The sequence below is a fragment of the Neodiprion virginianus genome, chromosome 2 (assembly GCF_021901495.1).
Source record: "Neodiprion virginianus isolate iyNeoVirg1 chromosome 2, iyNeoVirg1.1, whole genome shotgun sequence".
Classification (NCBI taxonomy): Eukaryota; Metazoa; Arthropoda; class Insecta; order Hymenoptera; family Diprionidae; genus Neodiprion; species Neodiprion virginianus.
In genome coordinates, this window is record NC_060878.1 from 11,341,472 (window position 1) to 11,361,264 (window position 19,793).

The 19,793-nt window shown below is 35.4% G+C and overlaps 1 protein-coding gene across 1 annotated transcript; it reads right to left on the reverse strand.

Moving 5' to 3' along the window:
- Positions 1–11,586: 11,586 nt before the first annotated feature.
- Positions 11,587–18,320, reverse strand: LOC124297201 (radial spoke head 14 homolog). The gene is made up of 8 exons (XM_046747971.1): positions 18,134–18,320; positions 17,574–17,713; positions 16,825–16,943; positions 15,590–15,801; positions 15,308–15,384; positions 15,004–15,231; positions 13,583–13,738; positions 11,587–12,162 (listed from the first exon to the last, which is right to left on the reverse strand). Exons 1-8 carry the CDS (start codon positions 18,219–18,221, stop codon positions 12,013–12,015), a joined length of 1,170 nt encoding a protein of 389 aa, XP_046603927.1. The 5' UTR covers positions 18,222–18,320; the 3' UTR covers positions 11,587–12,012.
- Positions 18,321–19,793: the final 1,473 nt, after the last annotated feature.

The window sequence follows — 19,793 nt, forward strand, 5'->3', positions numbered from 1 at the left end:
TTCACAAGTATGATCCACGAAATGACGAAACGCCGCCATTTACCGCTTCTTCGTGTCTTTTGAATTCGTCAACTTCTACTGGAATATTCAAATCCATTGATGATCAGGAAAAAGTACGATTACTTCCAGTCCTAACCCCTGCATGTTGGTAAAACTGCAGAATCCTCTTTTTGCCCTTTTTGACGAAATTACTAGGTATGCGTGTAAAAATGTTTCCAAAGATTTTGGAAGGTTTTTTTTAAAAGTATGTTGAAATCTGTGATTATTTCTGATTTCATTTTTATTATCTGATTCACGTCATTTAAACACTTTTATAGACTTGATAAAACAAACTTACGAAAGGATTTTTTGATACCGATGTTTTCTGAGTTTTAATTAAGATACTGAAATTTATGGTAAAGTTCAAATTAGAATTTCTTTCTAGAACATCTTGAAAATCGATATTTGAAAACCTTTTTTTTGTTCTTTTATATACCTAATTTCTATCTTTCTAAAAGCGTTGAAATCACTTTAAACTAATTAGAATACAATCAGAGCGTGTGAGATTTCTCTAGGGTTTCGCAAGTTTTTTTCCTTTGTATCTTATTTTGTAAAAATCTTCTTTGTATATAGTTTAGAACAAATTTCCGCGACTTTGGCATTGAAATTAAACTGACCGCTGGCTATTTGTTTCTTCGTGGTTTTAACGCGCGTTAATATTCCGTGAAAAGTTACTGATAAATAAACAAATGAAAATTTACCGTAGTCACCTTGAAGCGCTGTATCAACAATGGCGCATCCGGAATAAACATTTATGTGAAATAACTCTGTTTCATTTGCGACGATATAATTATTTGTTTGAAAAAATTATTTGAAAATTTCATAAACTATAATTACTACAAAATTCTTGTAAAGTGGATATTGTTACTATAACAGATTAAATACTGCTGGAATTATACGAAAATATGTTACAAGTAACCGTTTAATGTGATTGTAGTTATAGTTGACAGTGCTATACGTTTTCTGCTAAACAAAACATTGAATCTGTTTCGTTTACTATCTTTTTTCAGTCAACATCAACGTATTATTGCACTGACATCAAATTATCGCAATAATAACAAAAAAAATACGATACAAGTGGTCGTAATGAAAAAAAATAGTAACACCTGCTTTTTTCTGATTAAATCTACGAAATTCGTTATCAATTTTTACCTAGAACTAGATCTTTTGGTTATGGTAAAAAATGGGAATAGTTAGGAACTTTACAGGAACCACAAATAGGAAATTTTTCTTAGTGTGATAAGACAGCAGCAATCATCAAATTGTAATTTTTATTTTTATTTTGTCATTTCCTCTCATCTTTGAAATTTGTAACGATTGTAGATCAAACTGTAAATAAAAGGAACGAGGATGACTCAAGCCTTTCTTAAAATTGTGAGCAGTCAATGAAACAGATAACTGAAACCATTTGAAATAGCAGCAGGATTCATGGAAATATTCTATTTTGATTTGTGCTTTCGCTGATTTCTATAACTGAACCAAATGATTCCCATGAATCTCGAATGCTTTCACAGCGTTCGAGACGATTTCCAATATGATCTGTCGAGATTTCCTGTATAATTCTATCCAATCCAGAAATCCCTGTAAATCAAAGGAGCACGCTGGGAAATCGTTGTAAATCCGTGCTACGACATGGAAAATCCATGAAAATCATTAAGAGTCACACGAACTCAATGTTAATGAATTGATTCAGTGGATTTGATTGACGATTGAATGAGTCCTCGAGTTTTCTATGAGTCGTCGATCAGCAAAAGAGTAAGAACTTTTTGCCTATCTGAATTTAAAATGGTAAAGAAATTCAATCGGCGACTAAAACCGAAGCTGCAAACTAAATTTGCAATTTTTTATTTCTCTTAGGAATAATGTAGAGTCAATTCCTGAAGACTGCATGGTGCGTCGTCTGCTAAAATTTAATGCGCATGCGGTGTATGTAGCCTTAAAAATTTTTTAAATTTTGCTGAATTCACAACTGTCAAAATTTTTGATGCTACATGCATCGCGGTGAACTGTCATATAAATTTATGACGGTTGGTCTCCCTGGCATACCGCTGCTCTTGAATTGCAGCGCATTCGCTAAAATTCTAGAGTGAAAGCAGTTGCTTTGTTAGGTTGACCAGGGATCTAAACTTTGCAAGCCAATCAGAATGCTGGTATAGTGGGACATTTGGACAGCAAAATTACATCATCTGATGACAGGCAGCGCTGCCAACCCTAAAAAAATTTCTCTACTTGTAGTAGCGATTAGACTCCGTTCAAAGCGAAAAGGAAAGTTGTTTTCTTAATATGAAATATTGTAGTTTAAGTATAAGTCTGAAAAAAATCTGAGGATCTCTAACGAAATCTCAAGACTGATAGCGAAATCTCTGAATATCGTTTGTGAAATCGGCACAACAGACCAAAAGTCAACCAATTGTTAGGTTCTTGAGAAAATATGCACCAATTAGATACCGTCTGCAATTGTCAAACACACTTATTTGACACGATGGTGGTCCTCAATATTGAAAACAAAGACATATTATGCAAGTAAAAGTTCCTAACATTTGTATACTTACAATTCAGATTTTAGGATATAAATCTGTCAGTGTTAACTCGTTCGGTAATTATCATTATATGTTTGTAGAAAAATTTTCCACGTTATAAAGCAAAAAATGGAATATATTATGTATTCCTGTATTTATTGGGTTTCGAAATCGTCAAACATCACTCTTGAAAATGAGAAATATGAAGAATTATTGCAACATCGTATAAGTCGTCTAGAGAATTATTGTGGGGACATCTAAATGAGAAGTCTAAAGAATTGTTCTGGCGCCATTTAAAGAAATATTGACATGTTGCCGCAATGTATAACCTCAAAAATTTTGAGAGTTACCGCTGGCAGTTGTGTTCAACACCGACAGTTGTTAAAATAGTTGAGGTTAAATACGTAGCGGTGAGCCGCGATCTGAATTTATGTCGGTTGGTCAACCTGACGAAACAATTGCTTTCGCTCTAAAATTTTAGCGCACGCGCGTTAGATCAATCGGCACACAATGCACAATGTGGTAGCTATACAGACCTGAATAATTTTTTCGCCGGCCTTTTGTAAGTCAGAATTTTTTGGCGATCCATGGACAAAGGACCGGCAAAGCGGGTGACGCACCGCAGTAGCGGAGATTTAACCGTGTAATAATAATGATAGTACTAACAAAAGCTTCAGCGTAACGTTATTATGTATTATATCTTCATTTTCAATTGAGGATTATTCGCTGGAGCGCAACACGTGACAAACGGCTAAACCAACTCGCCGTTACGTTGTTTAGAATATTTCTAAGGTAATTGCTGCGGCATAAATGAGTAACGAGGAACTTCCACAGGTTTTGCCATACTCCGTTTTCAAGAATTGATATTTCCCATCTGGTGTTGTTTATATTCCCGGTTATACTGTGCTATTTTATTTTTGTACAATGAATGTAATCGATCGTTCAAATATTAACAAACGTTTCCAACTCACTTCCGGCATTAGATGGAAATATGAGGCATTCCGCGTCAAATTTGTGCATTTCAATTCTTACCATCTGTAATTCCACCGGCTAGTTTTCAGTGATATTCTGGACCGCAAACAAGGAGATACGGATATTTTGGATCGCAACTTGCTGATTCCATTCCATTTCGCGGTCTTCTTCTTCGAAATTCGTCGACTCGCGCTTCACTCGTTCTTTCAAATACATTTAACTATAAATCGACACGACATTTAATACATATTAATAATTTATGGTAGAAAATTTGACAACGCTTGCGTATAAAATACTTCAATGTTTTTTGGAAGGATTCGTAGGGAACATTTCGATGGATTTAGGTAGAAAAATTCAATTTACCCGAAGAACGATTTTATAGATTTTTTTTTGTAGTAATTTTTACTGATTTCGGTGGAACAACTTTTCAGACTTTGCTCAATTTTTGTTCACATAGTTACATCTGAATACAAAAATATATAAATATTATTTCGATGTTGGAAACAATATAATTTAGCACTAATTTGTTTGAAAATTAAAGAAAAACACAGCAATTCGTATTTCAGCTGAATATTAGTTAAAAAAAAATCTTCAGCAATTTGTAGTCACTTCAGAAATTTAAAAAACTATTTCTTTGTGAAAAAAAACCAGACGTATTCTGCAAATTCTCAAAAGCTTCATTACTTTTCAAATAATGGAATAAAATTTATTATAAAATTGATATTCCGTTTTTCTACTCAAATGCATCGAAATCTTTATTCAATGATTTGAAAAAGAATTGAAGTATTTTATAAAAACCCAATCAAATTTTTTTTAATTCAGTCGGCTTTGAATTAGATTCGTTTGAATTATTAATTCTCGAAACAAGTATCGAAACTTCAACCTGTCGTATACAATTCGTAAAATCGAGTTAACAAATCAAGAAATAAACAAACATGTGTCTCTTTATTTTTCATTCGTAAAAAACACATTATAAATATGTGGTTAGGCTTTGAAATTGTAAATTTCTTACTTAATATACGATTCACCAAGTTATTTTGTAGAAATCTGCTACGGGCAATTTAACATGGAGAACAAATCCGCCTGCATTTATGCAGTTAATAGTATGTTTTACTGGCCAACATTTGGAGAGATTGAATATTCGGCCAATCGCAAACAACGAGCCAAATGGCGATCCAATTAAATGCAGTTTCAGTTGCCTAAAACAGGCAAATTTCGGTAAAAATGTACCCTGAATAGTGTGAATTCAGGCGTATTTACCCTAGGTATATATTAAAACGTTAATGTATCATTTCCATAAAGGATTCCGGTACGTTATAATATTTTTTGAATGTATTCATTTTATCACGCAGCGAAATACGGAATACCCTACAACGGTAATAACTCATTTCGTATTCATTTACTTATCTATACTGCGACATTCGTTAAGAGTATTTCGCCACACTCGTTGATTAACAATGCAACGGCTTTTCCACAACTGATTACAGAGCAATACAGTCAGAGTACAAAGATCCGAACGATCAAGTTCCGCCAAGTTTCGAAACACTGCAGCGCCTTAACCAGATTCAAATGTCTCTGCGTTCGTTGGTTTATTAATTCATCCATTAATTCTTCGTTCCTCATCTTGTCAGATTGAATTCGTCGACGAGACGGGCGCGTAGGAAGTTTTTCGAAATAATTCCTCCGTCGAGTCGGAATCCGCAGTAAATCTCCGAAGGCGATTCGCCGAGCCAAGAAGCTTCGATGGCGTTAATCGTTGCACAACAGTTGGAAAATCCCGAAGAACATGCGAAGAGAACTTGGCGTCCGACGGCTTTCTTCTTCCCTGCTGGAAGTTGCTCTTCAATTCGTCGACGAAGTCCTTATTTGGCTGATCCCTAGACTTGTTCACATCCTTAAAAGCGTTCGTCACAGTCTTCACGTCCCTGCAAAGTTTCGAGGCCGAGCTTTTATCCTGCGATAATGTTGCGCCTGCGTCTTTTGGAAGCTTCGCCATGTTCTCGTCGCCGAAAAGGTTCTTCATCAGCAAAGCCGTAGACTTGGTCAGAGGTATGACGGCTTTCTTTTCCCAGAGCTTGGAAAGCTTTTGGACACAACTGTTCGTCACCTCCGAAAATTCGCACTCGAAGGTCTGAGTGCCGTTCACCTTGATATTGACCTTGCGAGTTGAAATCTTTCGGTCACAGCTCGAAGCCTCGAACTTCGGGTTGTCGATGCTTTTCGGTCTCCGGGCTTCCGATGCTGTTCCGCAGGCCGACTGATCCGCCTCTACCATCAAATTCTGGAAACGATTTTCGGTAGAAGGAATCAAGTACACGCCTTTTGGGGTTTGGATTGCCACTGGTGCAATTGCACCATTAATTCTGGCTTCATCAACGTTCCAATTTTTATCCCGATTTCTTGGCTTGCCGATGAGACGATGACTCCTTGCTGTTCGTGGACTCAGTTTCCTGTACGCAATTAAAAAGCAGTAATTGAAAAGGAAACTGCAGGTGGTTACCAGAAGACTTGGCTAGAATACCGAATAAACCATTTTAAACGAGTCATTAGAATATCTCGAAAATAACGGTTTCGTTCAGAAATGTTTGAGACAAAAATTATGTGGCTTTCGCATTTACGTTTTGCTCAATGGACCAGATCATTTATTAGTTTAAGTCTTTGAAGCTACTATCGTGATGGATCTAGGTGTTTTTGAATTTTGTTGTTTTCATGGCTTTGGCTTCAAAATTGGGGCAAACAGAACTCGAAAATGAAAAAATGGCAATTTCGACAAAGGCTGATTGCTAATCCGAAGTACGAAAAGTTCAACATATCAGGTTTCTGAAACAATCACCCGATTAGTCTATCAATTGCGATTTTCTCCAAATCGAAAATATCCAAATACCGTGTTTTCGATTTGCAAGTTCTCTTTACATCGAACTTTGAATTTCATATTATGCTTCGGTTGAAAATCGTCCAATTAACCAATTTCAAAGACGCCGAGACTTGTCCCGATAGTGGCTACAAGATTCGTGGGACAAAAATGATCGACCTTTGTTAATCAGTACTATCTTCGTATCAATTTCTCAAAAATCACCAATTTCATGAACAAAATAATACTGCGATTTATTGTGTCTCTGTGTAAAAACCTTACAGCAACTTTTGTCTGGTACATTTGTTAGGCGAAGCTGTTAATTTTGCTTAAGCTGCCTTCCAATTACAGAATATAGTGGATGAATGTCTTACTTTACAAAAGCTCGTTCATGACGATAATTCTGCTTCCTAAATTTAAAACTGCAAGCTTCCTACAGCTCACGGAATGTGGAAAGAAAGATCAGGGTTACCTCGAGAAATTATCCCAGACATATTCGGCCTTCCCAGGTGGCAAACCGCGCTGCCAGACTATGCGTTCGACCTCGTTATCAGGATTCGCAAATTCGCATCGCGACTCACAATCAGACGTGATGCGGTGAGGAGAAATTCCGGTTCGTTGACAAAGCTCTTTAACCTCGAGCCAGTGTTCTGACAAGAATATCAACAAGGGCTTGTGCTCCTCGTCCAACTGAACAGGTACATACGTACAATTCAAGCAAAACCTTCATACGTACATGTATATTAATTGTTGTTTGATGTTAGAGAGATTGGTGAGCCAAAAATCGATGTATTTTTGTTAATTTTACCACGGGATGGTAGAGAGTTGAGTATTTATCGAATTATCTCTTTTGAAATAGAAAAATTTACATATCGATACTTTGTTGCAAAAGCGCTTCAAATCGTTGAAAATCTAGTAGATGTCGTTGATTTCGCTTTACTATAGTTCATTTTATTCCGAAGACTATTTGCTGCAAATTCACTCCAAACACTTTGTCTTACTATATTGGTATCGTTAAATATTTATGTTTACAAGATTATTGATAATGGTGAACTAAAGATAGTATTGAATCGATTTAAAAAAAAAAACGATATTATCTGTCGAAAGTGAAATATTCCCGTCGATCATGACTTCAGTAGAACCTCGATTATCCGAACCATGACTTGATTTATCCGAACCTTCAATTATATATCCGTTCACCGAGTTTATCGAAGTAATTGATAATGCAGGCAGATGGGGACGGGGATTTTACTTAATGTACACTCGGAGCAGTTGATAATTATTCAAGGGATTCTGTTACAAATCACAGTTACGATTAAGAAAACGTGAGACCTTCCTGTCTTACCAACAAATGCAGCGTTTTCTTTTTCCTGATATTCACTCCCCAAACTTTTGACAATGAGACGAGTTTATCGATAGGAAAATACTAAAATCATGGAGTAAAGCTGTTTAGTGGCACGCCGTAACCTCGAAGCAAGTGATAATCTGCTGCAAGTAATATGTTTACATAGTGTTCCCTTAAAAATGAGGACATGACATCACTTGGGGATAAAAAAGAGCGTAAAACAAGAATTGTTGAGCTCATCGGTGTGACGTGCCTTAAAAAAAAACATTATTCCGAAGAACTGATGTACCATAACAGGGTAATTTTTGGTAATTATTCGTAACAGAGTGCGTCGTCAACAAAATTTTTTTACGTTACATTGTTACGTTCCAAAATAGGATTAAGAAAAATTCAATATTTCCGCAACGTTTCTAGCCGTAATTATAACCAGAAAAATCAATAATACTCGAGCTATTCAATTTTAAAGTACTTTCTATTTTTTCTAAACAAATTTGCATGCTCTTCACTCAACACACAGAAACAATTCCTATCAAATCTCAAAAGTTTCGATCAACGATTTGCTTTGCGTCTGTAATAACCTTTTGAGGTCTTCCTTTCACAGCCAAGAAAGACAAAATAACGCGAAATACAAACTTTGCCCAGCATGACGTTAAAAAAAAAGAATCGTTTTTCACTTCATATAAGCATTAGAAAGAGGTCCTTTGATCTTACCCTGGTGCAAAGCCCGGGTCTATAAGGGCGGGAGATAACGGCAGCGGTAAAATACTGGCTCAGAGATTCCACAGCCTCGTGGTGAAGCATCACGGGAAATTCAAAGTGCGTCACAAAGCTGAGGTTCCGTATCAGGAGAATCAGTCCCACCAGCGTCAAATAATTCTCGGTAGGTAAGGCTTGCAAGGCTCTGAAGGTAAGAATCTGTCTTACCGACAAAAAAAAAAAGCAAACGACGCCTAGAAAAAGACAATTCTTTCACACAATTTTTACGCTTACGCTACTATTTTTTCCACCATTTGGTCGCCGTAGTCGTTTCCGGAGCTCGGCCGCGACGCCGCTGCGCAGGCAACTGCCAAAATTCGCCAATGCGATTCGTCCAGCAAAGGGCGCGGAAGGCAACCCAGGAAATGACGCAACACCCACAATGGTGCTCCCGCTGGCGTTTGACTTGCTACAATCCATCTGCCCGACTCCAATTTCGATTTTAGGGACATTCTTTCCGCCACTGATCCTTGACCCTTTGGACCACCCCTCATGGGATACGGAAAGGCTTTTTTTACGTTGTAAATATGGAATTCGGAAGCAAATCAAGTATCATATACAACGTTTCGCGAAAAATACTGAAGGATAAATCCAGCCTCAGGTTATCCGTGGTGAAAAATTAATATTTCCAATGTTTTTAAAAAATCTCAGTATAAACCTACTCGTCAAAAATTTCTTTCAAACTCGCAATTGTCCCTAATCATATTCCGATCATTGTCACAAAATTCGAAACATTTCCCTAATTTGAGATGCAGGTTTCGCAGTCAGTTTTTAGTATGTTTTCAGATTTCACAAGGGGACTTTTTTTGAGAAATTGATATTGAAATGTCATTGAAAATTTTGCGACAATCAAATCGGTATAATAGGTCTCCCCAATTATACCTTTGTTTAGTTATAAAATCTCATAACTCCCCGTTTGTTTTTCGTCTTGAATAACCTGGTGAAAATTTTTTGCTGGAAAACTCTTTCGCAAAATATTTCGGAGTAATACAAGAAAAATTCTCCTATTTGCACACGAAAAAGTTCCAATTCACAGGAATGTTAAGAAACTTCATAAAAGTTAATCACGTTCACGGATGTTCGTTGCAACTTGTAAAAATTATGTCCTTAGCCATATTTTCAAATTATACTGACTTGAGTCAACATCTCACTCAAACTTTTGGATCTCTTTGCATCATCTACACAAAGAAATCCGTCTTACCTCAGAGCCGTTAATACGCAGGGAGTTCTGCAAAACGATCCTTTAACTCCTTTTTCTTCGGCATTGTCATCCCCAGACGCGCTTAGATACGCCTTCAAGAATAATTCCTATGACATTCAAAAATAAAATACGGTGAATCGTAAACTGCGAAATTGGGGAGCCCCGCTTCTATTTAATACAATTTGTTGTATCTTACCCTTAGGCCTGGATGTAGCATACCATTTTTGCATACTTCTGCGAGGGGAGCGCCAAAATCTAGCCTGCAATATGTCCATAATGGTATTTAAGCATAAGTTTTTACATAGAATGCATGCCTAATACTTTCCCAAATCCTTACTGCCATTTGAAATGGACTTCGTGTTCAAAAGAAGGCCTGGAAAAAAATTCCCACAATGTCTTTCAGAAATTTATGTAAAATAAACCGTGTGTTTCAACAGTTCTACAATGGGCGACGATTCTGTTTTCTTTCTAGAAAAGAGTTTGAATCATTCTGATAATGTCTAAGGGATTTCTACTGAAAATTTGAAAAACTCAGCATTTTCGCCCTTTTGACTGTTTCTGACTGAAATTCAGCTCAATAATGTGGAAGTAGATCTACATAAGAATATTTTCAACGAAACTAGAATTATGACAACGTTTCTGATAAGTTTTCAAGAATTATCAAGGTTTTTCCATAAATACGCGTAAATGAATTTTTTACATAGAAATTGAGACATTACTGCAGAAAAATTCTTAGAAGTGACTTGAATTTGGGAGCAACCTTTCTGAAAAACTAAACAACGGACAGAGATTCACATTCCACTTAGTAAACCCTGAAAGTTATACCGAAAATAATTTTCGACATTCCTCAAAGTGCTTCGACGTGAGTTACAGCTCTATAAAAAATGGACCCGAGCCTCTCGCCATGATCCTGGAGGTCGAACAAATCCTGCTAACCAAACCGTAGTGAATGCCCTTTCTCTTTTATGATTACTGTTGATCTGCATCAACCTTTTAAACTTTGATGTATAACCTTATACCTGTTCCCAAGTTTTGGCGGATGATCTAACCAGTTCAATATATCGATGTGAATGTATATTCGAGGTTGCAAAATTTACGCTTACTTTGGGTTAACCGGAACTCTAAGAAAACATTGACTGCTCATAGTTTGTTTGTAGATCATTCGCTGAGTGGTTTTATTAAAGCAGTTTTCTTTCAGCTCACGCATATTTTCAGGTTCTGCGTGCAAAGAAAATTCACATTTTTCATTAAATAAAGACAAAAGATGTTTGATCACAAATTCCCATGTCAAGTATAAATCTTCTACCATGTTTTGAAACGCGCAGTCTGTTTCTATAACTTTTATCGCCTCTAATCCTCGATTCGTCAATCCAAGTTTAAGGTCTGAATCATTACAGTATGTTTATTAAAATAAAATTGATGAAAGAATTACTTACCCCGACGAACAATTAAAATCTCGATGCTATTTTTCGTTAATCCTGACGTAAAATAATTACATAACCTGATAACGAATTATACACCCAATGATCACTTCACAGATGATCCGATTGCTTCATTGGGTAAAGATTGATTTAAAATCGAAACTGCAATGGGTTGAGTGAAAATATTTTGTCTTAGACTGACCGACGAATTTCTGGGTCTCGAATGAAAATTGTTGATTTATTTTTTATCCTACCCATCTGAGACGCTGGGATTTTATTATTATAACGGAAATTTACTCGCCTCCGATATCATTTGTTTCCAAAAAATACATGGATGCATTAATATATTCGGGACGAAGTTTCTATGTATCAATACATAATAAGTTTTATTAAAAAATATCAAAAACACAATGCTTTAGAGTTGTTTACAATAAGCAATTTAATTTATTCAATTATAAAACATTTGTAATATTACACAAAGTGCGGTGAGAAATTTTGATTGTAACTTATGAATGATTTAGGAAAAATTGGAAAACCATAGAACGAGGAGAAAACGACCGTTGCAGCGGAATTGAAACGGATACCAAAGTACGAGGTATAATTTTCAAACTTCTGAATAAACAAAGAAAATCGTAAATGTTTCAGTGAGTCTGGGACAATTTATTTTTTTTTTATGACATTTTTACCTTGAAATATGTATACTGGAAAATTTTAAAAGAATCTGTAAATTGGGACATTTCAAGAACTATCACAAAATATCGAGAGAAGTTAGTCAGATATATGAAATGTCAGAAATTTCTCAGCAAAATATTTAGCAACAAACCATCAACAGAGTGTCTGTAGATTTCTATATATGTATAATTTCAATACTCTCAAGAGGATTGAATAAAATTTTACGAAGATGAAATTTACGGTTGCCATCGAATAGTCTCCATTAAAATTGCCTTGTGCCTTTCAGTGGCTTCGTCTTTGCACGTATCGATATTCTCGATGAACATCGTGTTCGATTGCAACATCATGGCTCTGCCTCTGGGAACCTCGGCGATGTTCGTCAGCGCCTGAAAAGTGGCAAATATAAGACAATTTTTAGTAATTATACATTATTTCGATATTCCATCGTTTCGAAAAATTCGAATTTCTAAAATACAGGGAGAATTATTACAATGAAAGTATTTGTGAGAATATTGTGAAAACTGTAATGGAAAACGACTCTACGATTACCGATTACCAATTAATTTTCCAACTTTTATATCTCGAATGCGTGACTAAATTAGAAAAGTTTGATCGACAACTGATAACATTGGTTTTGTAATATTTTTTCCGGATATAATATAAATTCCGAGAAATTCAGACGCGTATGAAAATTGCGAGAAGAAGAAATATGATGCTCACAATGCGACTGTTCCGCGAGTCACGATCATCGCTGATCTTTATCCCGGAGGGAAATACCGACTATGGACTCGAGTCTATGCGCTGGATGTATGTACATGGGAAAGAAACAATCGCGCAGCATCATTTACCATGGTTAGATCATCTATCCTTAATCTCAATTCGTAATCTCTAAATGTATGTATGCCATAAGGACGCGGACATTCAACAGTAATTATAAATTTAGATGCTTGCTCAACGACGAACCGGACACAGAGCACATGCTATAATAATATTATCTTAATATATATAAATCTCGTGTCACGATGTTTGTCCTCAATGGACTCCTAAACCACTTAACCGATTATAATAAAATACGCACACCATGTGCAGTTCGATCCAACTTGAGAGATAGGATAGTTTAAATCTCAAATTATAGTCGCAATTATAATATATTGCTAATTATTTGTCTGTTATTATTTGACAGTCACAATTATCTGTTAACTCCGAATGATTCTAACAGATGTCGATACCTTTCGACTGGGTTGAGTAAGTAATCAATAGATGGCGCTGCTATGGTAAATCTACGAACGTGTCATATAAGCTACACTAGCAACCCATCCCGGCTTCGCACGGGCATATAATAATATAATAAAAGAAAATACACAATGTTTACAGTGAGTTTCTAGAAAAATAACATTTATATTATTACTTAATATTATTATATGCCCGTGCGAAGCCGGGATGGGCTGCTAGTCATATTATAATTTGTTCCCAAGCTGCACTTCACTGTTCGAATCAATCATTCCCGTATCCTTAACGAGCTGCATCATCGCTGCTGAAGGATAGTAACAAAAACGATAAATGTTTCATCTTAAATTGAGTCCTAGTGTATGAAAAAATATGCCCAACTTTTACATGCGTATAAACCAGAATAACATAAAGTAGTGATAATCTATATCGATATAACTTTTAATCTACCGTATCTGTTTCAATTTTGTTTTTTTTTTTTCGATTGACAAAAGCCACAAATATATAACCGAATTATTCTTGCTTTCTCCGTGTTACACGCATGTAAAATTTTTCATGCACGGAGTCAATTCGTCGTACCTTCAAGGCCATGAGCTGAAGTTCTCTACAGTGAAAATCGGCAGCCAATTCCAAAAGACGACCCATTATCTGCAGATCTAAGGCCCGTAATTTTCCCGGTGTCGTTATTGTCACGAATGCAACGACGCCTGCTGCTTTCGTGTGCACAGCTCTTCGCTGAAAATACGTGTCAACAAAGCAAGTTTAATAAAATCGATTAACAATTGACCTGATTATAAAAACACAGGCCTTGAAACTCTCTGTGATAAAAAATATTTCTGAGTACTTTTAACAAGTGTCTGAACAACTTTGACAAAATTTTTTATAGACCCTGATTCTGTTTTGACTAATTTCATGTTATTCAAACACCTTTAGTTATTTCATAAAGATTTGATGAAAAATCTTCTAGAAGCTTCTGAGAGTTTCGTTCGAGAAGTTAAAATTTGTCACATGTGTTTCTTAGACATTTCAAAATTATTATAGAATCTACAACTAAACTCGGACAGTGATCCAATTAGGTACGTGAAGATAGTCGGAACATAATTCGAATATCAGAAAAAATAACCAGAACTCTTACAGGAATTTTACAGTTTTTAATACCATTCAAAATTTTGTCGCTAAAACACTCCAAAATATTTTTCAACCAGGGCTGAGCAACATTTATAAGAAAAAAATGGTGAAAGATATCAGAAACCGATTTGATGGCCGCTAAAATCACATTTTTCCAATAAATTCTTTTCCCGCGAGTCATGAAATGGTATTGTAATAAAATCGTATAACCTTTAGAAAATTTTAGGGCTGTTCTAATTTTGTTTATAATTTTTTTTTTCTCGCATATTATTCGACTCTAGATTGACTTAATGTCGCAAAATGAAAGTCAAATCGCTTGTACGCCGTTATGATTCGTGCTTGGATATTTGTTAAATTCGTCCAAAGTGATCAGCTGACTGCGTCTTAGCCGCCATTTTGTCCTAACCTTGTCCACCTTAAGAATGCTGGTGAAAATTGCTTTTGGAAACTTGTGGAAATTTCAACGAATTTACTCACAATATGATTTTTTTCGCAGTTTCTCAGTTTTTCCAATGAATATCAACGAACAAAATACTGTAATTTCCAGGACATTCGTTAAAATATCACAATTTACACGCAGGAAATTAATGTCTCAGATAATTCTTAAACATTTCTGTGAAAATTTTTCATAATTCTAATTGTAGTGAAAAAAATATCTACTATATTATATAATAAATGATTCCAATTTTTCTCAGTGACATTTCAGGAAAACTATCTAATCTCTTTCAGAAATCCATTTCAATTTTCCATAACACGGTACAGTCAGAAAATGCGCATAATCACGAGAACTCCAAATTTTTTCATATTTGTAATACATTATCAAATGAAGTTCTGGAGAAACATGCATTTTTTCTGGAAATACGTAATCACACCTCATCTTCGAGGAAGGTTTTCAGGACGAAGAGAAGATCCATGTCGATTGATTTTTGTTTGCCGACGGGATGAGAGCACAAAATTGCTAAGCATGCCAGAGATTCAACTAAAATATCCTCGTCCTTTCGCTGTAGGAGCATGACGAGCTTGTCCATCGTCCCAATCTCGATCGCGTGAATCTTCTGATCGCAGTCCAGAAGAGATTTCAACGTTTCGAGATAAACGACCTTGAATAAAAAAAACGTCGTCAAAATTTCGGGAAATCGCCACATTTCCAAGGATTTTAAAGCCTATAGAACTGACCAAAATATCCTTTTTCTCTTCGATTATTCGATCGACGATCAGATCGATAAATCCAAAGGCGCAGAGATCTTGCGCAACTGAAACAATCAATTTCAAAAAAAGATAAACTACCCGAGATTACAAGTTTCTTGTTTTATTATTGTTCAATTGATAATTCACAGAACTTTTTTTAAAACATTTTGACTTCGTTGCTTCATTAATGTTATAATGCTTTTTTTTAATGAAGGCCCCTTTTTATTTGTCAACATGTTACAATTTTTTTTCTTCCCCATTAAGCCTCACCTCGACAATTTCTCGCCAACATTTCGATGGCCTCTGCTGCCCTCAACCGTACACAGTCAAGATCATCGCGTAAATTTTTCACCAAGTTGCAAACTATCAATGGGTTACCGGTAATCGTTGAACCGCCGTTTGATTGACTGGCCAACGATGTGTAAATCATTCCAATTCTTTCACGGAGGAAGGGATCTTCAGATACCAAAAGATCTGCTAGCCTGATCAGTCAAACAAACCAGCATCAGTTGATTGAACAGATATCTGAAACTCTAATAGTATAATCTGATTCTATTCTTATAGATATTTGACAGAAGTCTGACAGAACGTTTTCAGGTATTTTCAGAATTCTGTGAATAAAGAAATCGAAACATTAGCTTAATTTTGTGCAAGTATTAAAACTGAAATGTCTAGGTATACGTCATTTTTTGGATACCAATTTACAAGGACAAGATAAGATAAAAATATTTCAGAGATTTAATATAAATTTCTTAATCGTATTCCTCGAGTAAACACTTTGGAACTAGACTCACCATCTACTCGAAATTGTTAAAACTGTAATTTTTTAAGTTGGTGAATTTAAAAAATCCTGATTTTTCTACCATCGCGTTGATTAATTTTTTCTCGAAATCAGTCTACAAATTAAAATTTTTTTTAAGAAATTCAATTTTTTATACTCGTAAATTATAATTTCATTTAGTCGGTAACATGTATTCAAGATTTATTTTGTTCATCTGGATTATTTAATCGATTTGATAGACAAAAGAAACCAATGTTCTGTCTGTGATGTATACTGAAGATATTCTAACTAAAACAGTAACCCCGAAATGATGAATAAAACGGTCAATTAATATAATAATGCGAATTTCGAATTAACTGAACGAATATCGCTCTTATCCGTAATATTTAATGGAAAAACTATGCCAGCATGTCATTAGAATGCTTGACTAAAGCAATCAATTCTCGTAAATCTAGTATCTCGTCACGTTCAGCGTGAGTCATTAATAGAATTGAGGGACATCAGATAACCATACTTATTTTCAATCGGATTTACCCCATGAAATTGCTTATGTTACATTTTTTAACGTTACACTTGCTGGTAAATTATCCGACAATTTTAACAACGTTAGAAAAATATCAGTAACCATCAATCATATCCAATTAACTCACGCGTTGCGACCAGATTAGCCAATTCAATAGTTTGTCTTTCAAAATGCGATATAAAATCAATCAATCGATTCGACCTGTCTGGTATACGAAGCCTTATTGCCTCAACAACGCTTTCCGGGTTGTGGATCAAATCGGCGATCGTGTTGACCGCTTGTCTAACAATCCGAGGATGTTCACTGTGCAATTCCGTCCTCTGAAATAACCGTATTCTTCGAGTAAACTGCTTGATAGACTTAAAAATTAACTAACTTCACTTATTGATAAAGTTTCGCTACAACGGGGAATATGAAACGTGATTCATGATACACAACTAATTTTCATAATATGGGTCGACTTTATTTTGAATGAACTGATTTTCAGAAATAAGCAAATTTTCACAAAGTTGCAAATTAGCATTAAATATGGGATTAAAGTCCGATCAACGTTCCGATTAGGGACGGTTATGTCGATTTATGGTTCATATGATGAGAATGCAAATTCCGACAGATGCCGATTACTAATACATACGTAAAATAAAAAAATTACGTTTGAAATTACCTTGCATAATTATCCGGCGTGTAAACGTGCATGATTTATGCAAAATTCAAATTTACGAACCGAACGCCATTTAATTGATCTCAGGAAATTTCAAAACCTCCTGTTTTACCGACTGATTTCAATTTTCAAAAATTTTCTGAACGATGACACGATAATAAATACTACCATTTCTTTGAGATCGAAGCGATTTCATGACTCATAAGAGGAGAAAAATATAAATTATGATTTGTTGAATTTCTCGGTAAAACAGGAAGGACATCTCCTTAATTGAGGCTAAAAGGTTCACCAGCTTAGGTAGAGCTCGCCGACCGAAAGCACACTTGGCACGTGTCACGTCCACATGAGGAGCGTAACATTCGGGATGCAAAGAATTTAGCCTGAGTATCGGGGGATCCAGTTCTCTGCAATCTGTGTCCTTCAGCATCGCTGGAAAAACATTTTAGCTTTAAATCCGGGAGACGCCATCCGATGACGGTAAATATGCAACATCAACCAGCTCATATTGAATATTAAAAATGTTTTACGCCATTTTTAAGATTGGATACTTTACTCTACATTGACTGTGTCACAAAATCAAAGCGCAAAAGCCTGCATGACGATTTCTTTGACTTGATATTTGTTGAATTTTCCTAAAACAATCAACCGATTACCTTTCTCAACGCTACATAACCCGAAACCGTGCCTGCGTTATTAAACGAATTACGTTATGAAACAATGATTAAACCCAATTTTATACATTTACAATACGCATAATTGTGATCTCTACTTTCGGCATCATGTAATTTGAAAGACGTTAGGTCAAATATTGGTTTCATGTTTTACAGTATAGAACAGGTTAAGTCTGACCTTGGTCTATCATCCGGTTCAGAGCTCTTCTAGGAATTTGATTTTCACATCTTTGATAGTAACTATGGAGCATCGGACACGGATACATGTTGAAAATGAGTTGTTAGAAATCTAATTAACAGATGTAAATATTTAGTGCAGATGTTGGCGAGCCAAACAACGATAATAAACAAACAGAATGGTCAGAAACAATCAACGGTAATCATTCAGAGAAATCGATTCCGCGCAGAGAGATACAGCCGAAAAAAGAAAAATTTCCTTTCGTCGTTTCTCTGCTGCTCGTCTCTCCTTCGTAATTTCTCTGCTGTTGGTCCTACGCTCTTTTTGATGCCTTTTCTGCCTTTCTGGAGGTCCAATATAGTCTAGAAAGGATCATACGGATCAATGCAGTAACTGTAACAAAAATATAACTGTATGAAGCAATGTGTAAATTATCATCAACGTCTGATTCCAAATGCATTCGATAGAAACTCAGTCGATGGACAATTTCACGATGCCTTTTCTCTCAATTGGATTGCAGTAATATTGTCTTTTCCAGAATTTAATCGGACAAATACAAATTCTGATTGATAAATTTTTACCTATAGAATTAATCATCTTCAAAAGCTGCATAAACTTACACATTCAATGCTTGATATGTTTCTTGCGGGCCTCTTGATTCGTGATCGTGCGAACACTTTTAACGTTGCTGAATTAATGCCATGCAGATTGCCTATACACAGGCAGATTTACTCGCAAAACGAAATATCTTTATGGATGTGTAAATTAGCTTTGATTTAAAAAAATTATGATTCATCTAGTTGTTTTTTTTTTGTGTTGGGAAATAGCAATGGGTTATGAATTTAGAGTTAAGACAACTTTGCGAATGTAGAAAAATAACTACAATTTTTTTGGTAAATCCACATGTGTATAAGCAACTTCTGTTACGTTTTATGATCTGCCTTTGTCGAGTGTTCGAATGAATGGGTATTCAGCTGATCGTCTTAGGTGAATAAACCATATATTAAACCACGGAGAACATAGTACAAGCTGTTGGAGTTACATTTCCTGGCATTTAGTTAATGTAAAGTAACATATATGATAAAAAGTTTGTTCTTACGAATACATACATTACGAGTCAACCTTAAGCGTGCTTTCATTTTTCTGATACTACCACATGTGCACACGTACAGGTAAAATTTACCAGGATGAATCCTCGAAGATGAGAGAATATTTTTAGAATGTTTTAAAAATTGAATAAAATAAAACGAATATACCTTCATTTTTTTCACGAAATAAAAATGCGCCAAATTGTTTTTATTAAGCTCACAGCAGCCGCTGGAGGATTTTTCGGGATCACTTTCCTGAGTTTGAAACTAAATCGACTGAAGTCCTTGCTCTGCTTATCTTATGTTGGTTTATCTAGATATAGTGCAAGAGCTGAAGATGTATTTAAACCAAAATCATATCGATGGATTTGTACTTGCAACGTTATTCAATTATTCTAAAAAAATTTATTTCCAACTTTTCGTCTGCATTTAATGATAATCGAGAGCGTATAGCATTGGTTGGAAGGTACAAATGCTAGTGCAATGCTAATTTGTATACATATGCATCAGCTAGTAGTCCACATGTTTTGTTTTTCAAGTCAATTTTCGAAATTTTATAATCACCTCCTTTT

Coding starts and splice junctions, on each gene's coding strand:
- LOC124297201 (XM_046747971.1), bottom strand. CDS start 18,221: ATGTATCCGTGTCCGATGCTCCATAGTTACTATCAAAGATGTGAAAAT. Junction 15,385..15,589: donor GTTGGCGAGAAATTGTCGAG/GTGAGGCTTAAT, acceptor TGATTGTTTCAG/TTGCGCAAGATCTCTGCGCC. Junction 13,739..15,003: donor AAACCTTCCTCGAAGATGAG/GTGTGATTACGT, acceptor ACGTATTTTCAG/CGAAGAGCTGTGCACACGAA.